Source organism: Centrocercus urophasianus, unplaced genomic scaffold (assembly GCF_019232065.1).
Source record: "Centrocercus urophasianus isolate 14NV4802_14NV808 unplaced genomic scaffold, USGS_Curo_1.0 seq_13, whole genome shotgun sequence".
Taxonomy (NCBI): Eukaryota; Metazoa; Chordata; class Aves; order Galliformes; family Phasianidae; genus Centrocercus; species Centrocercus urophasianus.
In genome coordinates, this window is record NW_024884475.1 from 30485340 (window position 1) to 30504082 (window position 18743).

Sequence of the window (18743 nt, forward strand, 5' to 3'; positions counted from 1 at the left end):
TAAAAAATAAAATTGATTTAAAGCATCAAAAACTTTGCTTCAAGAAAAAAAAGAACACCATTTTAAAATGACAGGATGGTTATTTGACTTCAGTCTGTTTAAACTATGTTCTCTGAAAGGGATAGAAGTCATCTCTTAAACCATTTTGGCACGTTGGCTTGCTTTGTCTTAGCTTTATGTGTTACTCCTAATATCTACGTTAGTAAACTTGTCAATGATAAAACATTTGTGATTGTTTAGCCCGAAATCTTCTTTGTGTGAGACATACAGATACATAGAGACGTACTGATACACAGACACAGCTTCTGTCATATCCTCATGATATTACCATATATGCCATCTATATATATCTGATATATAGTGTGCCAAATAAGTGAATCTATGTTAGGAAGTTAGCTGAATGGATGAGAACTATTAGAAAGGACATTCATTGGCTGCTTGGTCAAAGAAGATGGATTTTCACAATATATTGTTGGCAGTATATTATTGTTGATAATAACTAGGATGTTTAGAAGAACAATTACATAATATAAGTACGCCTTGAACCCATCGATTGGATTGGTTTAAACTCCAGAGGGATTATAGCTGTATATGTAAAACTACCCAAAAGAAATGGGTCAAAATCTTAATCTGTTTATCTGATTTAGCAGCCACAAGACCAGAAGAGAAAAGATTCTGGAAGGAAGAGCAAAGCCCTAGACCATGATAGAAGAGTCATCTGGCTGCAAGGAAGTGCTGGTATGTTTGCTGTACATTAGAGAAAATTATTTTGCGTCTGCTAACCTTGTGCTGTTACAAAATTATGCAACTTTCATCAGCAAAATGATAATCTGTGTTAATTATGCTAAATACATCATCATTTTTTCATACAATTTCCTTTTAATTAAGCTTCAGATTAAGTATTAGATTTAGAAGTATTGGAAATACCAAAACCAACAGAAAATTGGATTAAAGTATTGGTTATGCCTAATAAATAAGTCCATAACAAAAGTGATTCATCATTTTCACAAAAGTGGGCTGATCTCTGGCTGAATCTCCCTGAAGAATAATTAAAATGAAAAAAGCACTACTATTAAATGCAAAGACTGTTGTTATCCATGTGACATCTTTGATGTGATACGAATGGGACTTACGTTCTACTGTGACAAACCTCATGAATTATTTTACACCAAGAAAGCCAAAAGGCTGTGATTTGTAGAATAACATGGAGAAGAAACAAAGATTATCAGTAGTACCTGGAGTAAGGACACACATTTCACAGCTTTTGGGGGATAAAAACTAACCAAACTAAAAAAAAAAACAACCAAGCCATGCAACAAAAAAAAACCATTTTGTTTCATTCTTAATTTATCATTTATCTATCATTTAGATAGCCAGCCCATTTCTGCTATCTGAAACAACTGGCAATAAGAAATGTTGATGTATGAGAAATGATGAAGTATGAGGAGAAGTAACCAACTACCAAGAGGAAACAACACTCTCTTCACCAGAATTAGCAAGCAGCTCCTATATCCACTCTACTTGTCCTGTTAGGCCCATTTGTCCATCCTTGTCCTATCCTCAGTTGGGAAATTTCTTGTACTACTTCAAAATACTGGAAAAATGACTAAACAACAACTGTTTCAAATAGCAGGTATTTACTTATCACTGCCTTCATTGCCACCCAAGTGTCGCACATGGGTGTTTAAAAACAAACAAACAACAACAACAAAAACTCTGAACAACCAATCTAGCAGCCAACTGCTTGCATGAGGTTTTAGCCACAATTTATTAACTCTCTTTTTATTCACTGATACCATGGTATGATTAAAAATTGAATGGTCCACAGAACTTACTGTTTTGTGCCAGAGCTTGAAGCAGACAGTCCAAGCATCCCTCCAAGCTATCTGCTGTGCTGTCAGTGGCTGTTATCTTCAGCTTTTTCAGGGCATCACTTAGATTATCTGCTTGGTAAACACAAAGAAAAGAGAAATCAGTGCCATTTGGTAACAGCACTGAATGTAAACAGTGACTGTAAAGTAAACAAAGTTCTGTATCAGTGAAGAAGGAATTAATGTTCTGTATTCTGGGGATACAAAAAGCCGGGAGTCAAAGGGTACGCATGAAATTAAACTTTTCAGATTTACGCATGCATTTATCCTCCTGCATCTGAGAGCAGGACGCCAGCAGGCACTTTATGAAATGCTGCTGAGCAGCAATTTAGCCATCAATATTCTCTCAGCTGAGTTGGTTTAAAGAACCGGCAGCAGTATCTCTGCTTGTACACTTCTGCATAGAAAAAAATATGATGGAATTAAGTACAGTTTGAATTTTTGCCATCAACAATGGGAAAATAATTGACAGTGCCATTTCCTGTGTGCTGTGTATGTTTCCATCTTGGCTACGCATTCACAAAGCCTCAGTGCTGAGCTTACAGCCTTTTAAGGATTATGCCATTTTCCACCGCATTGTTCTAAGTGCAAGAGCTGTTTATATGAACTGTGCTAACTCTTTAAATTTAATCCAACCATAAAAATATAAGGCATCTTCTAGAAATAAGAAACTTCTTGTGTAAATTTCAGATAATTAAATAACCCTTCCTTCTCCAGGAGAAAAGAACAACCACAAATGAACTCAAACCACGTAATGCAACTCTCAACAGCCGCCCATTTATTCTCGTAGAAGTTAGGGCAGTATCGCTGCTGCCATTTTGACCATTCTCTGTATTTGGGAGTGAGGCAGCAGTGTTGGCAGCTGCCGGCCGAGTCTCCTTGCTTTGCTCACCGATGACTACCCTGGTGCTGAATGGGCTATCCTTTAAAACACAAGTGCTGAAGCAGTTTCCATGCCAACTCTCTCAGTAGGCAGGAATTGTTACTCCAAACAAATAATGCTAAATAGTGTCTAGCCGCCTACCATTCCTGAGTGACTAATTAGAAAGCCTTCACCCAGCCCTACAGAACCACAGGAAAAGCCACACTTTCCCTGCTCCTCGCTTGCCCGCATACAAGATGGTGCCAAGGAAAGGAGGCACAGCTGGAGCTTCCCTGTTGCTGCCATTATTTGCCTGTTAGGCACTGGCAGCCCGCTGCAGAATCAGGATGTGCAGCATGGAGGGAGAGAAATTGCGCTCCTCCTAGAGCTGCTCTGCTTCTCAGCCTGAGCTGAGGCTTTCATCCCACTTCCATTTTGCAGCCCAATATCCCATTGAGATAAAAGTATGACGCTTCGTTTTTAAAGTTCCCAGTGTTTAGGTATGAAATTGTTTATCAGGCAGTTCATTTGTTTGCTCACTAATGTGCACGTTCTTAGCTACTCTACAGACAGGAACTCTATTCCTCCTAAATTCAACTCTAAAGCCTCTGGGGAAGCTGTGCATGGTTCTGCTCCCTACCACCTGTCCTCACTCTCCTTGAACAAGCCAGCAAGAAAGAAAAATTTCTCCAGTATTGGCTTATGGTACTGCCCAGCAGCCTTAAATACAGCATGTTTATTGAATGGCACTCCATCAACAGCTCAACATGCACTGCCATGTCAGAACCTACCATAGGCAGTGAGAATGTCTCCCCATCTCTTTTCCTACAGCCCCACTTTCTGCTTCTTTTTTCTGGGGAATGTCTGCTATTTTAATATTCTACCCTTACATGTGGTATGCAGCATGATGTAATTTTCAAATGTGATCAACTAAATATTTCAATCTCTGGGATAAGTGACTCAATTTGTCATGATACTGAGCACATGTGCATCTCACTGACATACATGCACACCTAACTTTTAAAAATCAGTCAGTGCTTTTGGCAATAGTACGCCATATTACTTTTAAAATGTTGCAATATAAACCAAATTGTCATTCTCTAGATGAGATTAGATTTTCTAAGTACTTTTAAAATACGACACAGAGAAATTAAATTAGAAACCATAGGCATAAACTGTGTTTTTAAAATAAATAATGATACTACTTGAGCTTCTAACAAGGCTACAGTTATAAACCTATTGCATCCTTAGACATATCTCTTATTCTGTGCAAAAAAAGAAAACACAAGTAGGAATACTGCAGGAACACCAGACCTCTGGCCACAAAATCAGAAAGCCACAAGGACAGGAGGAAGAAGTGGCCTTCAGGAAACGTATTATTGCTCACTTTGTCTCTTCTTGCCAAAGCCAGGGCTTTCTCTCTCCTAAGGAAGGTTAATACCTTGAAAGAGGCATTTTCCTTTGACGTTGTGGAATAGTGGACATATGCAAATACAATGCAGATTCAGAGGTTTTGTTCCTTCTCCCCCTTCTCCTTTTATTGTTCTGAAAGAACAAACCTTACAGTTGAAATGACACTGACAGGAATATTCAGAGTGAAAAGGCAGCAGTGCTCCAGTGGGTTCCTATCATTTAATTACACAAGGCTTCCTGATTTCTGCAGTTTCACAGTTGCACTGAACCTGTCATTTAGGGAGGAAGCTGCAGATGCTTTTCTTTCACATACAAAAACCCTGTTGTTTCCTTGTGATCATCTCTTGCTTACTTTTCCATCTCTTTCTCTCTCTGTAGAAGCTGTTTCCAGCAGGCTTGTTACTGCAGAGACTGATCAGATTCTCAGAAACAAAAAATCCACGGGACAAAACCAATATAACACTTTTTTTTTCAGCTAAGTGTCAGAGAAATGTAAATAAGTAGATTCCGTCAATATGTAGGGTCACGTGAAAGCTCATTAGGTTGGGAAGATTTAAGGGGACAAGGTCGAGACCGTAAAGGTAAAAATAAGGTTCAATGTGATTCGTACGGTACAGCTGCTCAGCAATCTGTTATCACATGCATTTGTGAAGAATCAGGTCAGAGGTTTAACAGCAATATCAACTGTTTTGCTGATGATCCCAAGCACAGGGAGTCACTTGTACTTATATCTGGCTTACAAGATTGCTGTCAGAATCATTAGTTCTCTTACATGGAAAGCCCTGAACCCCACAGAATTTAATACCGTATATCCTAAAGATACTAACAAGTTGGGAAGGGGAGTTTGGCAAGCTGTCAGACCCAACTGGCCATTCCACCTCCTACTGTGTTTTGATTTTCCTTGATGATTACACAAACAATCAGTAAAATGAAATGGATTCAATCCTTTAGTAACTCCTGTTGCTTTTGGGTGCATGGTGTTATTACTACAATCTCTTACACAGGCATTTTTACAGAATAGAAATAGAACTTGATTCACATAAATGAATACTTTAATATTTTGTTTCATTTCACTGTACCCTTATCTGTGAGAGCTTTATTATGGCTCTTATTTTCAACTAATTACATGTAGTTCAACTAATTTATTTCATACAGAAGTACTGTTCCTTTATCTCATTAAAAAATTGGTAGTTCATCATCCTTGTTTTGGGTCAGGGCCTCAGGAATGCTGGATGAGCTACAGATAGTTTTACAAGGTGGCCAGTAGTGTGCCTGGCAACACAGCTTCTGTGTCCAAGAACCAAATTGCTGATTTTGCTCTGAGTCCAAAGTACCTTTATCCAAACCACAGAAAAAGTCAAAGTACACCAAAGAGATACATTTTCAGACTAAAAAAACCCAAACAAATAAATAAATAAATGTTTCAGAGAAGTATTTAGACTGATAAATGGTCTGAACAGTTCACTTTTCTCTATTTTGTGACCTTTTCTCAGTATAGTGATTTTTTAAAAAAAATAACAAATGTATCATTAACATTTCCTGTATCTTTTGACTATACTGTTGTGATTTCAGGTACTAACACATTGTAGTTGCAAGTTATCCTATTCACTCTGAATTCCTGTTGTACTGAACCAGGATAATCAAGAACTGCAGACTGTTCTGCAGATATTGTTCAGTCCACAATGTCAGAGAAGGTGCTCAAGGCAAGAGATGCACATTTCAGAGAGTAGACAAATAGACATGGGTGCTGTAGCAGGTGTGCTAGATAAGTTTGCACGTGTCTCCAGTCACCCAGGATCAGTAATAACCTGTGGCAGAAAAAAGGTACAGGAATGGCTGAGCAAAGGTAAGGAGTGCCTCAAGAAGTTAAACTGGCCAGAGCTCTTCCGTGTTGTAAAGAAAATGACTGAGTAAAAATGATTGAGATATATGGAATCATGAACAGTACTATCTTGATAAAAGGAAAGCTGCAATTTACTATTACTCCTAACACAGCTACTAGAATACCAAAATGAAATCACTAAGCAATAAGCTTGAAGGAGAAAGTATACTTTCACACTACATGTAATTAAACTGTGGAACTGTTATGAAGCTGGAACTGTGAACAGATTCATTTAATTTATTCAATGAGAATTTTTTTTCATGAAGAAACTAAAATCCATGCATGACCACTAATACTGAAATATGCATAGAAATTCTGAATTAGGAAGTTCCCAGTCCTCAGATTACTAGAAACTGGGAGCATGCCACTTGTCCCATCCCATCCCTGCCCTGTGTTTCTCCTGACATACGCTACTGTGCACTGTCAGAAATAGCTGCCTCAACTCCTGGTATGATGCACCAGGCTACAGAGAGCTGTATGGCATCTGCACTGTCACATTGTGCCTCAGTGCTCCAGTTCACCAAGAAAAGATCTCCCCAGCTGTGCTTGGATTTTGCTGGCCATCTGTTTCCACCTGACTACCTGGGAATGACTTTTACCACAGTGAGAAAGGTAATTCCTGTGTTATCAGCTGCATTTTTGATGCTGAGCAGATCCTGAGGCTGACCCCGGCCCTAAACCAGATTAGTACTTAAATCCATGAATCCGGACTTCCTAATCCAGGAGTAGTTTATTGTTGTTAAATTTAAAACACAAATCCTGCTTCTTTGTCTCTGTTCTACCATTTGCAGAGATGGGTTAAAGTTTTTTTTTCCAACCAATTTTACTAGTACTAAGGAAATACTGATGGATCATTACTTTCAGGGCTTGTGCTGTAACCTGCTTTTAACTTAGGTACGTTTGCTCTACTTCTCTAGCATAGTGGCTAATTTTAATGAGACTGCCTATTTTTGACAACAGTTCAGCTGCTTCATTCTTAAACACTTTCTGAATCTTAGATATATACCATCTGGTCTTAAAGACTTGTTACTCTTTCACTTATCTGTTTCCTTCAGCGTCTGTTCTTCTGACACCTCAATTTCTCAAAGAGCTTCATTTTTATTACCTGAAAGTACTGATACAGTATGGCTGTATGTGCAGCGAGCTACCTAATATATCAGGTCAGCCTATATAAGCTAACAACTACTTAGTTGGTATTCAAAACCAGGATAGAAACCTAAACAAATCAGCACCAGCCAGTACTTGTTCACTTGCAATCTCTTGCAAATTCAGAATTTTGAAGCAATTCTACACGAAAAAGGCTGTTTTTGTTTTTGTTTTTAACCTCTGAATTCCCTCAGTAACATGCCCCAAAAGATGTAAGAAACATATACCTTTGCATGTAAGTGGAACTAAAAGGGTCAAACCTTTTAGTTAATACAATATTATTACAAACATATTTACATTGACCTGTAGCTGCTGTAATTGGTTTCTCTATGCCAGTGACCTTTTCCTTCTTACTCAAGTCCTGACTTGCAAAAGGCAAGATAACACAACAGACTCTTCAGAAGACTTTAAAGGATGCTGGAAGATTTTTGTCCCTTCCCAAAGAAAATGTGATGCAGATTTAGATATCTTTGTACTTCATAATGAAACACTGAAGATCTGGAGAAACTGTATTACAACAGAAGTGTATGGTGTTTGAAAACACAAAAGCCCTTAAAAATTGTGTTTAAAACATTTCCTAGAAGAAAATGAAATAGATCTTTTTACAAATATTTCTTTTGAGTATCAGCTAATGTTAGAAAAAATACTTATTTCAATTAATGAAGACACACAGTTGTAAGTTTATGAAAAGATATTTTCTGGTACCCTACCAGTAGGAATAGAATAAAAAAAAGATATACAAGATGGCTACCAATTTCTTAAAAAACACATTTATTTGACCTGCACATTTTCTTTTCATATTGTTTATTATTCCAGGTGCCTGATCTTCCACACAACCAAATCACAGGAGATACGAAGGACGTGAACGTAAAATACCATTAGGACCTTTGTTAAACAAAGGCTTTTTAATTTTTCACCAGACAGAAATGCACATCATCATCTACAAGCAAACCTGAATCCCTTCAGTGGATTTATGAACTGTTGTGTTATACAGCAGTAATAAAGCAGGTAAGATGCCCCTTTTATCCCCAGTGATGTGCTGTGTCAAGATTAGTCAAAATTATAGAAAAAAATACACAGTTCTCCTCTGTGTACTCCAGCTTAATTCCCACATGTTCATATGAATTTTTATAAATGTATTCACTTCATAAATTCATGTGTACCACAGTTCATTTCTTCAGAGTCACCTTATTGGATAGAGGATCTTACTCTTCTCCATTTTGAAAAACTTTCATAAAGACAATATTTAAGTGGCTTATCTCCACAGATTTTGGTATGACTATAACCTTCTCTGACTGCACCTACTCTAAAAGCTTTGATCCTAATGTTGACTCAAGTCAACTGAGTATAAATGGCAAATGTTAAGCAAGAGGAAAACACTTTCTGGAAAATGTTTTTCAATTTTCCTTCAAATTATTTCCCTGATGCATTAAAACTGATTTTTTTATTTGTATAATTTAATGCAGCTCCCAATTTTCTATACTTTTCCAAGTTCTGTACACACTAGGGATTGTTAAACAGCAAAGTAACACAGATAACACTGAAGTTAGGTGAATGGATATTCATATGAGGCTTCAGTGCAGGATTTAGATCATAAGTATTCATCTCTCATCTATACAATGAAGTAAATCTACTGTTAGTTTTTTAATAAATTATTTGTTCCCCTTTTAAAAATACTGGACCCATCATCTTCTCCTCCATTTTTTTTTATAAACAGAACCTGGGCATTAAATAAATAAATGAAAATTGGACAGTATAAGCCTGAGGATACAATGTTCCAGTACTGAAGAAGCCAAGAAAAACTCTTATTGACTTCAACAAGCTCTAGATCTGACCTTTGGCCTATGCTATGCAAGTAAGTACATATAAATTATACATTCAGTACAGTGTCTGTCATAATTACATTTATGCTATCAGTTTGAGTTACTGAACAAATATGGGAACAGATTGTATGCAAAAGCCCCAGGCTCATCTTACTCCATCCACAGTGAGAATTTTGCCTGAATATGGTACCTGGGCTCAAAACTAATATTGCTAACTCTAATTTGATGTTGCATTAGTGTTCTTTTTGAAGCTTCAGGTACTCTAAGAAGTCGGTTATAAAATACTTATCTGTAACATAACATGCTTCTCCCTATCGTGGGCTCCCTGAAAGCCTTCAATATGGAAATGAGGCACTTAAAAGGCAAACAGTGCATCCACGGTGTGCCAGAGATTTTGTTTCTTCCTTTTTTGTTGTTGTTGTTGTTTTTGTCTGGTTTGGAAGCCATCCTGAGAGCTTTCCTAGAGACTATGCCAATTTTCAGTTTTCGGATATGCCTTATGACAGTAAAGCCATGGTGATACCAGAAGAAGGGGATTCACAGAAATAATGCGATTTTATATCATTACCAGTGTCTTTCAATGAAAATAACATCACTACTGCTAGTGGTAACTGATATCAGAAACCAAGCTTTTTGAGTATGTAAGATATTTTTGTTATCTCTTACAAAAATACAGGCTTTGCCTGTTTATTACAAAGTCTGTTTCTAAATTGTTTCTAGCAAAATCACTGTGTAAATAAAACACCTCTTAAAATTGACTGATGTATAACAGGAATATGTATTCATTTTTCTTCTTTTAATTGCCATCAGTTTCAAAAATAACAAATGCCTCTCACATCTCTATTCTTACCCACCTTACAGAAGTGACAACCTCTGAAACTGCCAACGTGGTTGCATTATGGGAAGGTATATGTGTAATTTTGCATAGGAGGAAAAAATATTAAGCTCCGCGACACATTTTGTGTAAGCTTTTCAAATATAGTAAGCTGAAAACAAAATCTCAGCCCTTGACCTGTTGAGTGCTAACAAAATTCCATCTGGTCACTTAGGAGCTGTGCCAGCATTACCACACAAAGAGCCTTTGAGCCATTTGAATGTTCAAGAGTCATTTGACAGCTTTTTTATTTACCCTCTTTTTTCTTTTTTTTTTGTCAGATACACACCTAATAACATATTACAGATGGCTAGGTTCTAACAAGTTTACTTGCATGTAAGCTTGAAACTACCCTTGAAAGTAAACTGCTGAGTTTTTGCTTTGGGCTGTTGCTTGGGTTTATGTATTTTTTCTAACATTTAGGATTGTTCAGTCTGCTGCTGCTCCGATTTCCTTTTTAGGCAAAACAAAAGTGAAAGTGAAGACCTGGTACATGGCTGTTCTAAAAATGTGAACATAATTAGACTGCTCAGCCTGCTCGAGGCCAATGGAATGGGAGTATGTAGTAAAAATGTCACAGTAGGCAGCAGGTTAAACAAATGTCTGTCCTGTGACATATCTTCATGGGGGAAACAAATCTCACTCTGAAGCGAGAGAGATTTCAGCAACAGATGAGTACTGCACTCAGTATGCATTAAGTGCATATCTTTTAGTGCCAAAATCGGTTATTGATTTATTCCTTCATCACTGTGCTAAAATATGTGTATTTAATAATGAAAAATAAATTATGTATTAAAATCTATATTCAAATCTATGTTGGAAAAACAAAATTGGCTTGAGAGAAAAAAAAAAACTTAAATAGAAATGTTGAGCCACCTGATCTAGCTTCAGAGTTAGCACTGTTTGACCTCCCTTGTCCCTGGTGACCTGCTTTTCCATGTGATGTTCTCAGTCCAACCGATACGGTTGTATGCACCACCCATACACAAAACTGAGCTGCCTGGCCTGGTATACAGACTTCAACACAGAAGAGCTAGTAAAATAATCATAGCAATAGCTGAATCATAGAATCATAGAATGGCCTGGGTTGAAAAGAACCTCAAAAATCATCTAGATTCAACCCCCTTGCCATGGGCAGTTGCCAACCGATACAGCAGTCTGCCCAGAGCCACATCCTGCCTGGCTTTGAATACAGCCAGGGACTGGGCATCCACAACCTTCCTGGGCAACCTGTTCCAGTGGGTGGTTGAGGAGGACTCAAAATTGCAAGACTGGCAGATGTAGTCTCAGCCATCCACTTGAGCGCAACATCCAGTCAAGAGACAAGTAAAGCAATACTCAGTGCTCCCCTAGACTCTGGTCTGGGATTTGAGAAATACAGTGAGAAAATAAAACAGCCCAAGAAGTGGTAAAACAGCGACTAGTCTAGGAAATGCTCTGAGGCTTTAAGGAAACGCTATTAGAGACTGAGTGGAGACATAATGATCTTTCTACATGTTCTGTATTTATTCAGCACTGCATTTTTAGAGATATCTAAACATCTTAAACTGAGGTTGTTGTTGAAAATTAACAACGTAATCTGCTTTGGTACTCATAGTCAGAGATCTTCAATTTTAATCTATTAATACCTTTGCTTTGTTTTGCTATAGTACTTTTGCATGTGATTACTGGATACAGAGGGTACTAGCCTACAAATACTCACCATCCTAGAAGAAAGTTTGGATCGTGAGCATTTTTCTAAAAAGTAAGTCCTTTAAAAATTCTTAAAATACATAGATTTGTATTTTGCAGTCATTTTCCAGGCTAAAAAGTTGTACTGTATGCTGGATTTTCAAGCTGCGTGTTAAATTCAAGATTGATCAGAGTATTTCAGCAAAGCATGTTCCCTTACTTCAGCTACTGATCTGAGCTTCTCCTTGGCACTTGCTATCATGATGTCTGTGCTGCTCTCTTTGCATGTTAGCTCCATGAAAAATCTCTGATGCCTGACACAGAACCAGGAAATGGAAACTGAAAGACCGAGGGTTCACAGAGAGTGCTTTAGCCAAACCTCAACAAGGAGAGTAAATATTTAGCCTGGTGAAGTTATAGAGGCCACTTTGTATCCTGTTCTTTTACACTTTCTGTAAATATGTAATACATATATTTCACCGGTAAAATAAAGCATAAACAAGTAGATAATGTCAGAAATGAGATTAAACTGCTTCTAAAATAAAAGATAATAAGGCACTGCACTGTGCAGCTCCGCTCCTGTAAGTTTTTCTAAAAACTGACCTACTTGTACTATTGTTCTTTGACAGTATGTTAGAAAGATGCAGGTTGCAAATTGAATAGGTGACTTTAAAGACCTCTATTTACAAATGTCTTACAGTTCAAAAGTGCTTGTCTGTATTTTCCTATTAAGTTACTCTTGGTAAAACATTTTTGGCCCAAGAAAAGAATGGACGTAAGAATAGCCTTTCCTCTTAAAAACCCAATTGTTAAAACTTATAATTCAAAAATTTCTTTTAACTACAGAAGGGGCTGATAAAATGTGATAGTTTCCTCATGCTTCAGAGAAAAAGGATCTTAATATTTTCTAAAGTTAATGAAGAATATAAAGGAAAACAAGTCAGTCCTGGAATGTGCTGGTAATTGGCCGGTGAGATGGTGTGATGCCATTAGTGGTGTGATGCAATTCAGTGGTTTAGCACAAATTACTGGCTAAGGTGGCCCCAAATAAACAATATGTACTTGCAGGCAGACTGTGGTGCCCACATATTGTAAATTGAAGACTGGAGCCCTGAGTCATGTATAACTGGCTTTCGAATGTTTAGAATTCGATCACTCATCAAGAAGCTTTTAGGGCCAAAATGTACTCGAAAGTTTGTTTTTAAAGGTATCACATATCACCTTAAATCTGGTGTGATCAAGATTAATAGGCATCTGTGGTTAATCCCACTAGCTATAAATATTTACCTATTAATGCAGTCATTTGTTCTCACTCAGGAATGCAGAGGATATACAGCATCAATAAAGCACTGCACTGATAGGATCAGCTCAGATACTCTCTAGAGGAAAAGGATTCAACCGAGTTTTCACGTAAGGCTGACACAAACCTGGAGATGAATCAGATGGCAAAATTAAAACAGTGAGCAAAATGCTTAATATAGCAGATTTAAAAGAAATGTTTCCACAAACCCCACAAGTTTTCTGCATGATTACTGCAGCTATAAGTGATTGTTAACCTTTGCACAGCATTTAAGAGCTTTATTTAGTAAAAACTATACAACAGTGACAGAGCAGTAAACACAATACTGATGTTCTGAGGCTGCACACTAAGGCACGTATACACAGCTGGGTAAATCATCATCCAAATTTTATAAGCCTCAAGGATTATTTCAAACAATTTCATTGAACGTTTGAATGAATGAGAAGATGCACTATGTATCCTCTGAAAATATGGTTTTGGAGTAAGACAGTCTGACAGGGCAAATCAGGAAAAATAGATCTCTGAAAGAAAAGGCTACTTCTAATGTTTTAAATCTTTTGTCTCTTAATTAAGTTATTAACTTTCCATTCTGCAACCTGTATTCAGCTGTATTCAGCCAATATCCCAAAAAGAAGTGAAATGCTCATAAGACACATCTGTAAGAAGTTCAATTAAAAAAAAAAAAAAAAAAAGGCAACCAAGATTTTTTTTTTTCCTCCAAAGAAATATATTTTTAAATGACAAAAGATTTCTGCAAAATCATAGAATCATAGAATCATAGAATCACCAAGGTTGGAAAAGACCTAAAAGATCACCCAGTCCAACCGTTCACCTATTCCCAATAGCTCCTACTAAACCATGTCCCTCAACACAACATCCAGTCTTTCCTTGAACACCCCCAGGCTCGGTGACTCCACCACCTCCCTGGGCAGTCCATTCCAGTGCCTGACCACCCTTTCTGAAAAGTAATACTTCCTCATGTCCAGCCTGAATCTCCCCTGCCGTAGCTTGAAGCCATTCCCCCTGGTCCTATCACTGATGACACGAGAGAAGAGGCCGACCCCCAGCTCACTACAACCTCCCTTCAGGAAGTTATAGAGAGCAATGAGGTCTCCCCTGAGCCTCCTCTTCTCCAGGCTGAACATTCCCAGCTCCTTCAGCCTCTCCTCATATGGCCTGTGTTCCAGACCCCTCACCAGCTTTGTTGCCCTCCTTTGAACACGTTCCAGGGCCTCAATGTCTTTCTTGCAGTGAGGGGCCCAAAACTGGACACAGTACTCGAGGTGCGGCCTCACCAGTGCTGAATACAAGGGAACAATCACCTCTCTGCTCCTGCTTGCAACACTGTTTCTGATGCAAGCCAGGATGCCATTGGCCTTCTTGGCCACCTGGGCACACTGTCGGCTCATGTTCAGCCGAGCATCAATCAATACCCCCAGGTCCATTTCCTCTATGCAGTCCTCCAGCCACACCGCCCCAAGCCTGTAGCGTCGCCTGGGGTTGTTGTGGCCGAAGTGCAGGACCCGGCATTTGGCCTTGTTGAAACTCATCCCATTGGCTTCAGCCCAGCTCTCCAGCCTGTCCAGATCCCTCTGTAGGGCCTCGCTACCCCCAGGCAGATCCACACTTCCAGCCAATTTGGTGTCATCTGCAAACTTACTGAGGGTGCACTCGATGCCCTCATCGAGGTCATCAATAAAGATATTGAAGAGGACAGGCCCCAGCACCGACCCCTGGGGAACACCACTCACAACCGGTCGCCAGCTGGATTTGACTCCATTTACCACCACTCTCTGTGCCCGGCCCTCCAACCAGCTCCTTACCCAGCCAAGAGTGTATCCATCCAAGCCTCTGGATGCCAGCTTCTGCAGGAGAATGCTGTGGGAGACAGTGTCAAAGGCTTTGCTGAAGTCTAGGTAGACCACATCAACAGCCTTTCCCTCATCCACCAGATGGGTCACTAGATCATAGAAGGAGATCAGGTTGGTCAAGCAGGACCTGCCCTTCATGAACCCATGCTGGCTAGGCCTGATCCCCCGGTCACCCCGCACATGCCGCATGATCTCCCTCAAGACGATCTGCTCCATAACCTTCCCTGGCACCGAGGTCAGGCTAACAGGCCTGTAGTTCCCCGGATCCTCCTTACGACCTTTCTTATAAATGGGAGTCACATTGGCAAGCCTCCAGTCATCTGGGACCTCACCGGTCAACAAGGAGCGTTGACAGATGATGGAAAGCGGCTCGGCTATCACCTCCGCCAGTTCCCTCAGCACTCTCGGGTGGATCTCATCCGGCCCCATCGACTTGTGGCAGTCCAGTTGGAGCAGTAGGTCTCTGACTGTTTCCTCCAGAATCACAGGGGGGTTAGTGTGCTCCCCAGCCGAGATTACCAGGTCAGAGAGAGGAGTATCCTGAGGATAACTGGTCTGACTTTTAAAGACAGACGTAAAGAAGGCATTCAGAACCTCTGCCTTTTCCTTATCCTCAGTAGTCACATTCCCAGCCTCATCCAGCAAAGAGTGGATATTCTCCTTTGTCCTCCTCTTACTGTTAATGTATTTATAAAAGAGTTTTTTATTCCTTTTCACGCCAGTGGCTAGGTTAAATTCAAGCTGGGCTTTTGCCTTTCTGATTTCACCTCTACACATCCTAACAACTTCCTTGTATTCATTTTGAGTGGCCTGTCCCTCTTTCCATAGGCGGTAGATTCTCTTTTTCTCCCGGAGCCTCAGGAATAGTTCCCTATTCATCCACGCCGGTCTTCTTCCCCGCCGGCTCATTTTGCAGCTCAGGGGGACTGCCTGCTCCTGCGCCCTTAAGACTTCCTTCTTGAAGAGCAACCAGCTCTCTTGGACCCCTTTACTCACTAAGACTGAATGCCAGGGGACTCCCCCTATTAGTCCCTTGAACAATTCAAAGTCCTCTCAGTTCAAATGCCTCTTCTTATCTTAAATTGAAAGTAATTTGTTGCCTTTGCAAGCAGGATCTGAGTGTATTGCAGAGAAGTGCGGTAGTGCTGTGTTTCACTGCATAATAACCATCCCTTAGACTAAGTAAGGAGCCACAGACAGCAGCTGGAAGGAAGCAGGCTCTCTGTGCAGTCTGCAGGCCTCAGGAAGGAAGGGCAGAGCTTGAAGAGATAAAAACCACCAACAGGTCCTTGGTATGTGTTTCACAAGGGATGCAAAGTTCTTTGGCAATTAGATATATAAAATTATAGAATGGCTTGGGTTGTAAGGGACCTCAAAGATCACCTAGTTCCAATCTCCCTGCTGCAGACAGGGTTGCCAGCTACTAGATCATACTGCCAAGTATCACATCCAACCTGGCCTTGAATGCCTCCAGAGATGGGGCATCCACAACTTTTCTGGGCAGCCTGTGCCAGTGCCGCACAGCTGCAAAGACCGTGGCCCCCAAATGAAGAACATCCACTATTGCTCCAAAGATATCTATTCCTCTGATGACCAAGCAGATCTTGACCAACCCTTAAATCGCAGGGGGAAAAGAATAAAATTAAATGTATAGACAGAAAAGACTCTAGGAAGCCTACTTCCAATGGTCCTATTCACTTGTCACCAAATTCTAAAGAAATTTAACCATCAGCCCAAATCCACAATTCTTCTCATCCTCTCAGGCAGCTCCTGAGAGCTCTCTCAGGTAGCCAAATCCATGCATTAGCCTGATAGAGATCTCTAAGAAGTGCGTCCTCTTGGCCCCATGCCACAATGTGCCCCATACTCACAGACCACAAAGGAAATCCTAGTGAAAATACTAGCATTCCACTGAAAGTAAATGACAATAAAATGAAAGTGCATTTTACACATTAACATAAACACTAAAATAAACCAAATTCAGTCTCATCCTCTGCATGCAATTTCACAGAAGCATACCAAGGATCTTGTTGTTTCATGGCTGAGCTCTGGATTCAGGAAGAGAAAAGAACTGGACTACTCCTTTTTTTCTTCTTTTTTCTTCTTCCATATATGTGTGAAGCAAAAGACTACTGAAGTTTGCAGCCCATCTCAAGGAAGGTGAGGGAAGTAATGCCTCTTCCTTCATTCACATTTGAAAAGGAGGAGTAACAAAGGCTCAGACTTTCACTGAAAAGATGCAGGCACCCATCTCCCAAATAACTCCATGCCCTTGGCCTGAGGTGGAAATTATGCTGAATAGAATAGAGGTATGCATGTTAGTTATGAGTGTCTTCCTGCTGAGCTTGGTAGTTGATCCTACTCTGAACTCTGCAGGCACTGTTTAGAGAGCCAAAACAGCTGCCTCGGATTTCTGAATGCCATACTGAGAACTAGCACCTAAAATCCATAGCATATGCAGTCCATCCCTAACCACGAGTCTACACAAAAATTCCACTGCCATATTTCCCAATATCCATGTTATTTTATGCCACTTTCAAAGAACACTTCAGATCACTGCATCCCTGTTAAATGCAGCTGTACTGTTAGACAGTTCTACAGTCAGTAAACTACTCAAAACAGACACTTAAAGGATTGAGCCTACTGATGGACTGCCAATCTTTTTACCATTCTGGCTGAAATACAGTTCTAGTTCAGAAGGCAAAGAAGCAGAGAACAGAAGTCAAAACCCAGCAAGACTGAGAGGCAGAGGTGATTTCCTGACCAGTTGCTGCATGTCACAGGCATATCTGCATAACTCAGTGCACTGGGAAGTTACTTACACGCTGCCTGGCAGTCAAGAGACACATAGGAAGCTTTGCAACAGTAAGTCAGATGTCTGAACAACTCTAACAATGTGCCTTAGCCCCTACCCCTGGAGGCATCTTGCAGCAACATCGAGGACCTTCACAGTCTTCTCTATAGCATATGTTTACAGTGTTTGTATGGAGGGAATTCTACTCGGTCAGCATATAGAACTCCCACGGATGCCAGCCACTGCTGCAACAGTGCAAAGAGATGACAGCTGAGGAAACAATCTCTCCTATTACATTCTCCAATTGTGGTTTTTTTTTGTTGTTGTTGTTTTTTTGTTTTTTTTTGTTCTGTTTTGTGTTGGCTTTTTTGTCAATTACAACTGGTCCCTTGAAAGTAGAAGAAAGGAAAAGTGGAGAAAAGAATATTTCAGAAGTGGTCACATTATATGGGAAAGCTTACAGACACAGTTCATGGAGTAAATGTGCAGATTTGCACATGTGCCAAAAGCTACTGTCATTTTTAACCACCACTGACATGCTGACGTCTTAATGAAATGAGAGGAAAAGACCAGGATGCTTCTGTATCAGCAGACATAAATCAGTGATGCGTTGTTGGTAGCCATACTTCATTTACTTCCAGAAGCTGCTTATAATAAAAAAACCATATATATTATCAGTTTTAATATTCTTTCTCTCCATTTTACTAATACCCAAAAGCCTCATATAGAAAGTTACTGTGGTAATATTAATTAATACAGCCAGCAATTGATCATTAAAGCAATACTTATCAGGAAAATTGCTAATGTTTCAGCTACAGGATAAAGAGATTTTTTCTTCTTTCTCCATTCCCACTTGAATAGGCAGGCATAAAGCGTTGTAGTTTGATGGCTGCTGGTAATTTTAAATCTCCTGTATATACAGCACATAACATGGCACACATAGCTCCTTCTGTGTCTCATCTAGGTGGTTGGCCTTCTCAGACTGAGCACACCCCTATTCTTTGTCAGCACTTCCGATCTGTAATCTTAGTTTGAATGCTGCAAGGAAAAGCTTACATGAAGACCCAGAAAGAGAGAATTAATAAACTCTACCAGCACTGAAGAATCTACACCATCCCAGGAAAAGCAAGCCCTGTGCACTGCCACCCTTTTATAGTGAAGTATGTCTTCCCTGTGTGTAGAATGCACTGTGATAATACCTTAAAATAGTGCAGTCTATGCCCCACTAGAGAAGTA

At 39.7% G+C, this 18743-nt stretch overlaps 1 protein-coding gene and 1 long non-coding RNA gene across 9 annotated transcripts in view; one reads left to right on the forward strand and one right to left on the reverse strand.

The window, feature by feature from the left end:
- The window catches only part of RAP1GDS1 (Rap1 GTPase-GDP dissociation stimulator 1), an 88423-nt gene that overhangs the window by 55548 nt on the left and 14132 nt on the right, over positions 1-18743 (reverse strand). For 2 of the 5 annotated variants that reach the window (XM_042812108.1, XM_042812113.1), the window contains exons 2-3: positions 12830-12969; positions 1836-1946 (exon numbers count right to left, since the gene is read on the reverse strand). In XM_042812108.1, the coding sequence (XP_042668042.1) occupies positions 1836-1946; positions 12830-12845 (127 nt within the window). In that variant the 5' untranslated portion in view covers positions 12846-12969. The remainder of the gene's footprint in view (positions 1-1835; positions 1947-12829; positions 12970-18743) is intronic. The other 3 variants (XM_042812110.1, XM_042812112.1, XM_042812111.1) reach the window with 3 other exon arrangements.
- Positions 1-18743, forward strand: part of LOC122156880 — a 60216-nt gene that overhangs the window by 28738 nt on the left and 12735 nt on the right. For 3 of the 4 annotated variants that reach the window (XR_006167684.1, XR_006167686.1, XR_006167687.1), the window contains 4 exons: positions 651-738; positions 7991-8182; positions 8892-9029; positions 11521-11615. This is a non-coding gene — a long non-coding RNA (uncharacterized LOC122156880). Of the gene's footprint in view, positions 1-647; positions 739-7990; positions 8183-8891; positions 9030-11520; positions 11616-18743 lie in introns of all 4 variants that reach the window. The other variant, XR_006167685.1, reaches the window with a different exon arrangement.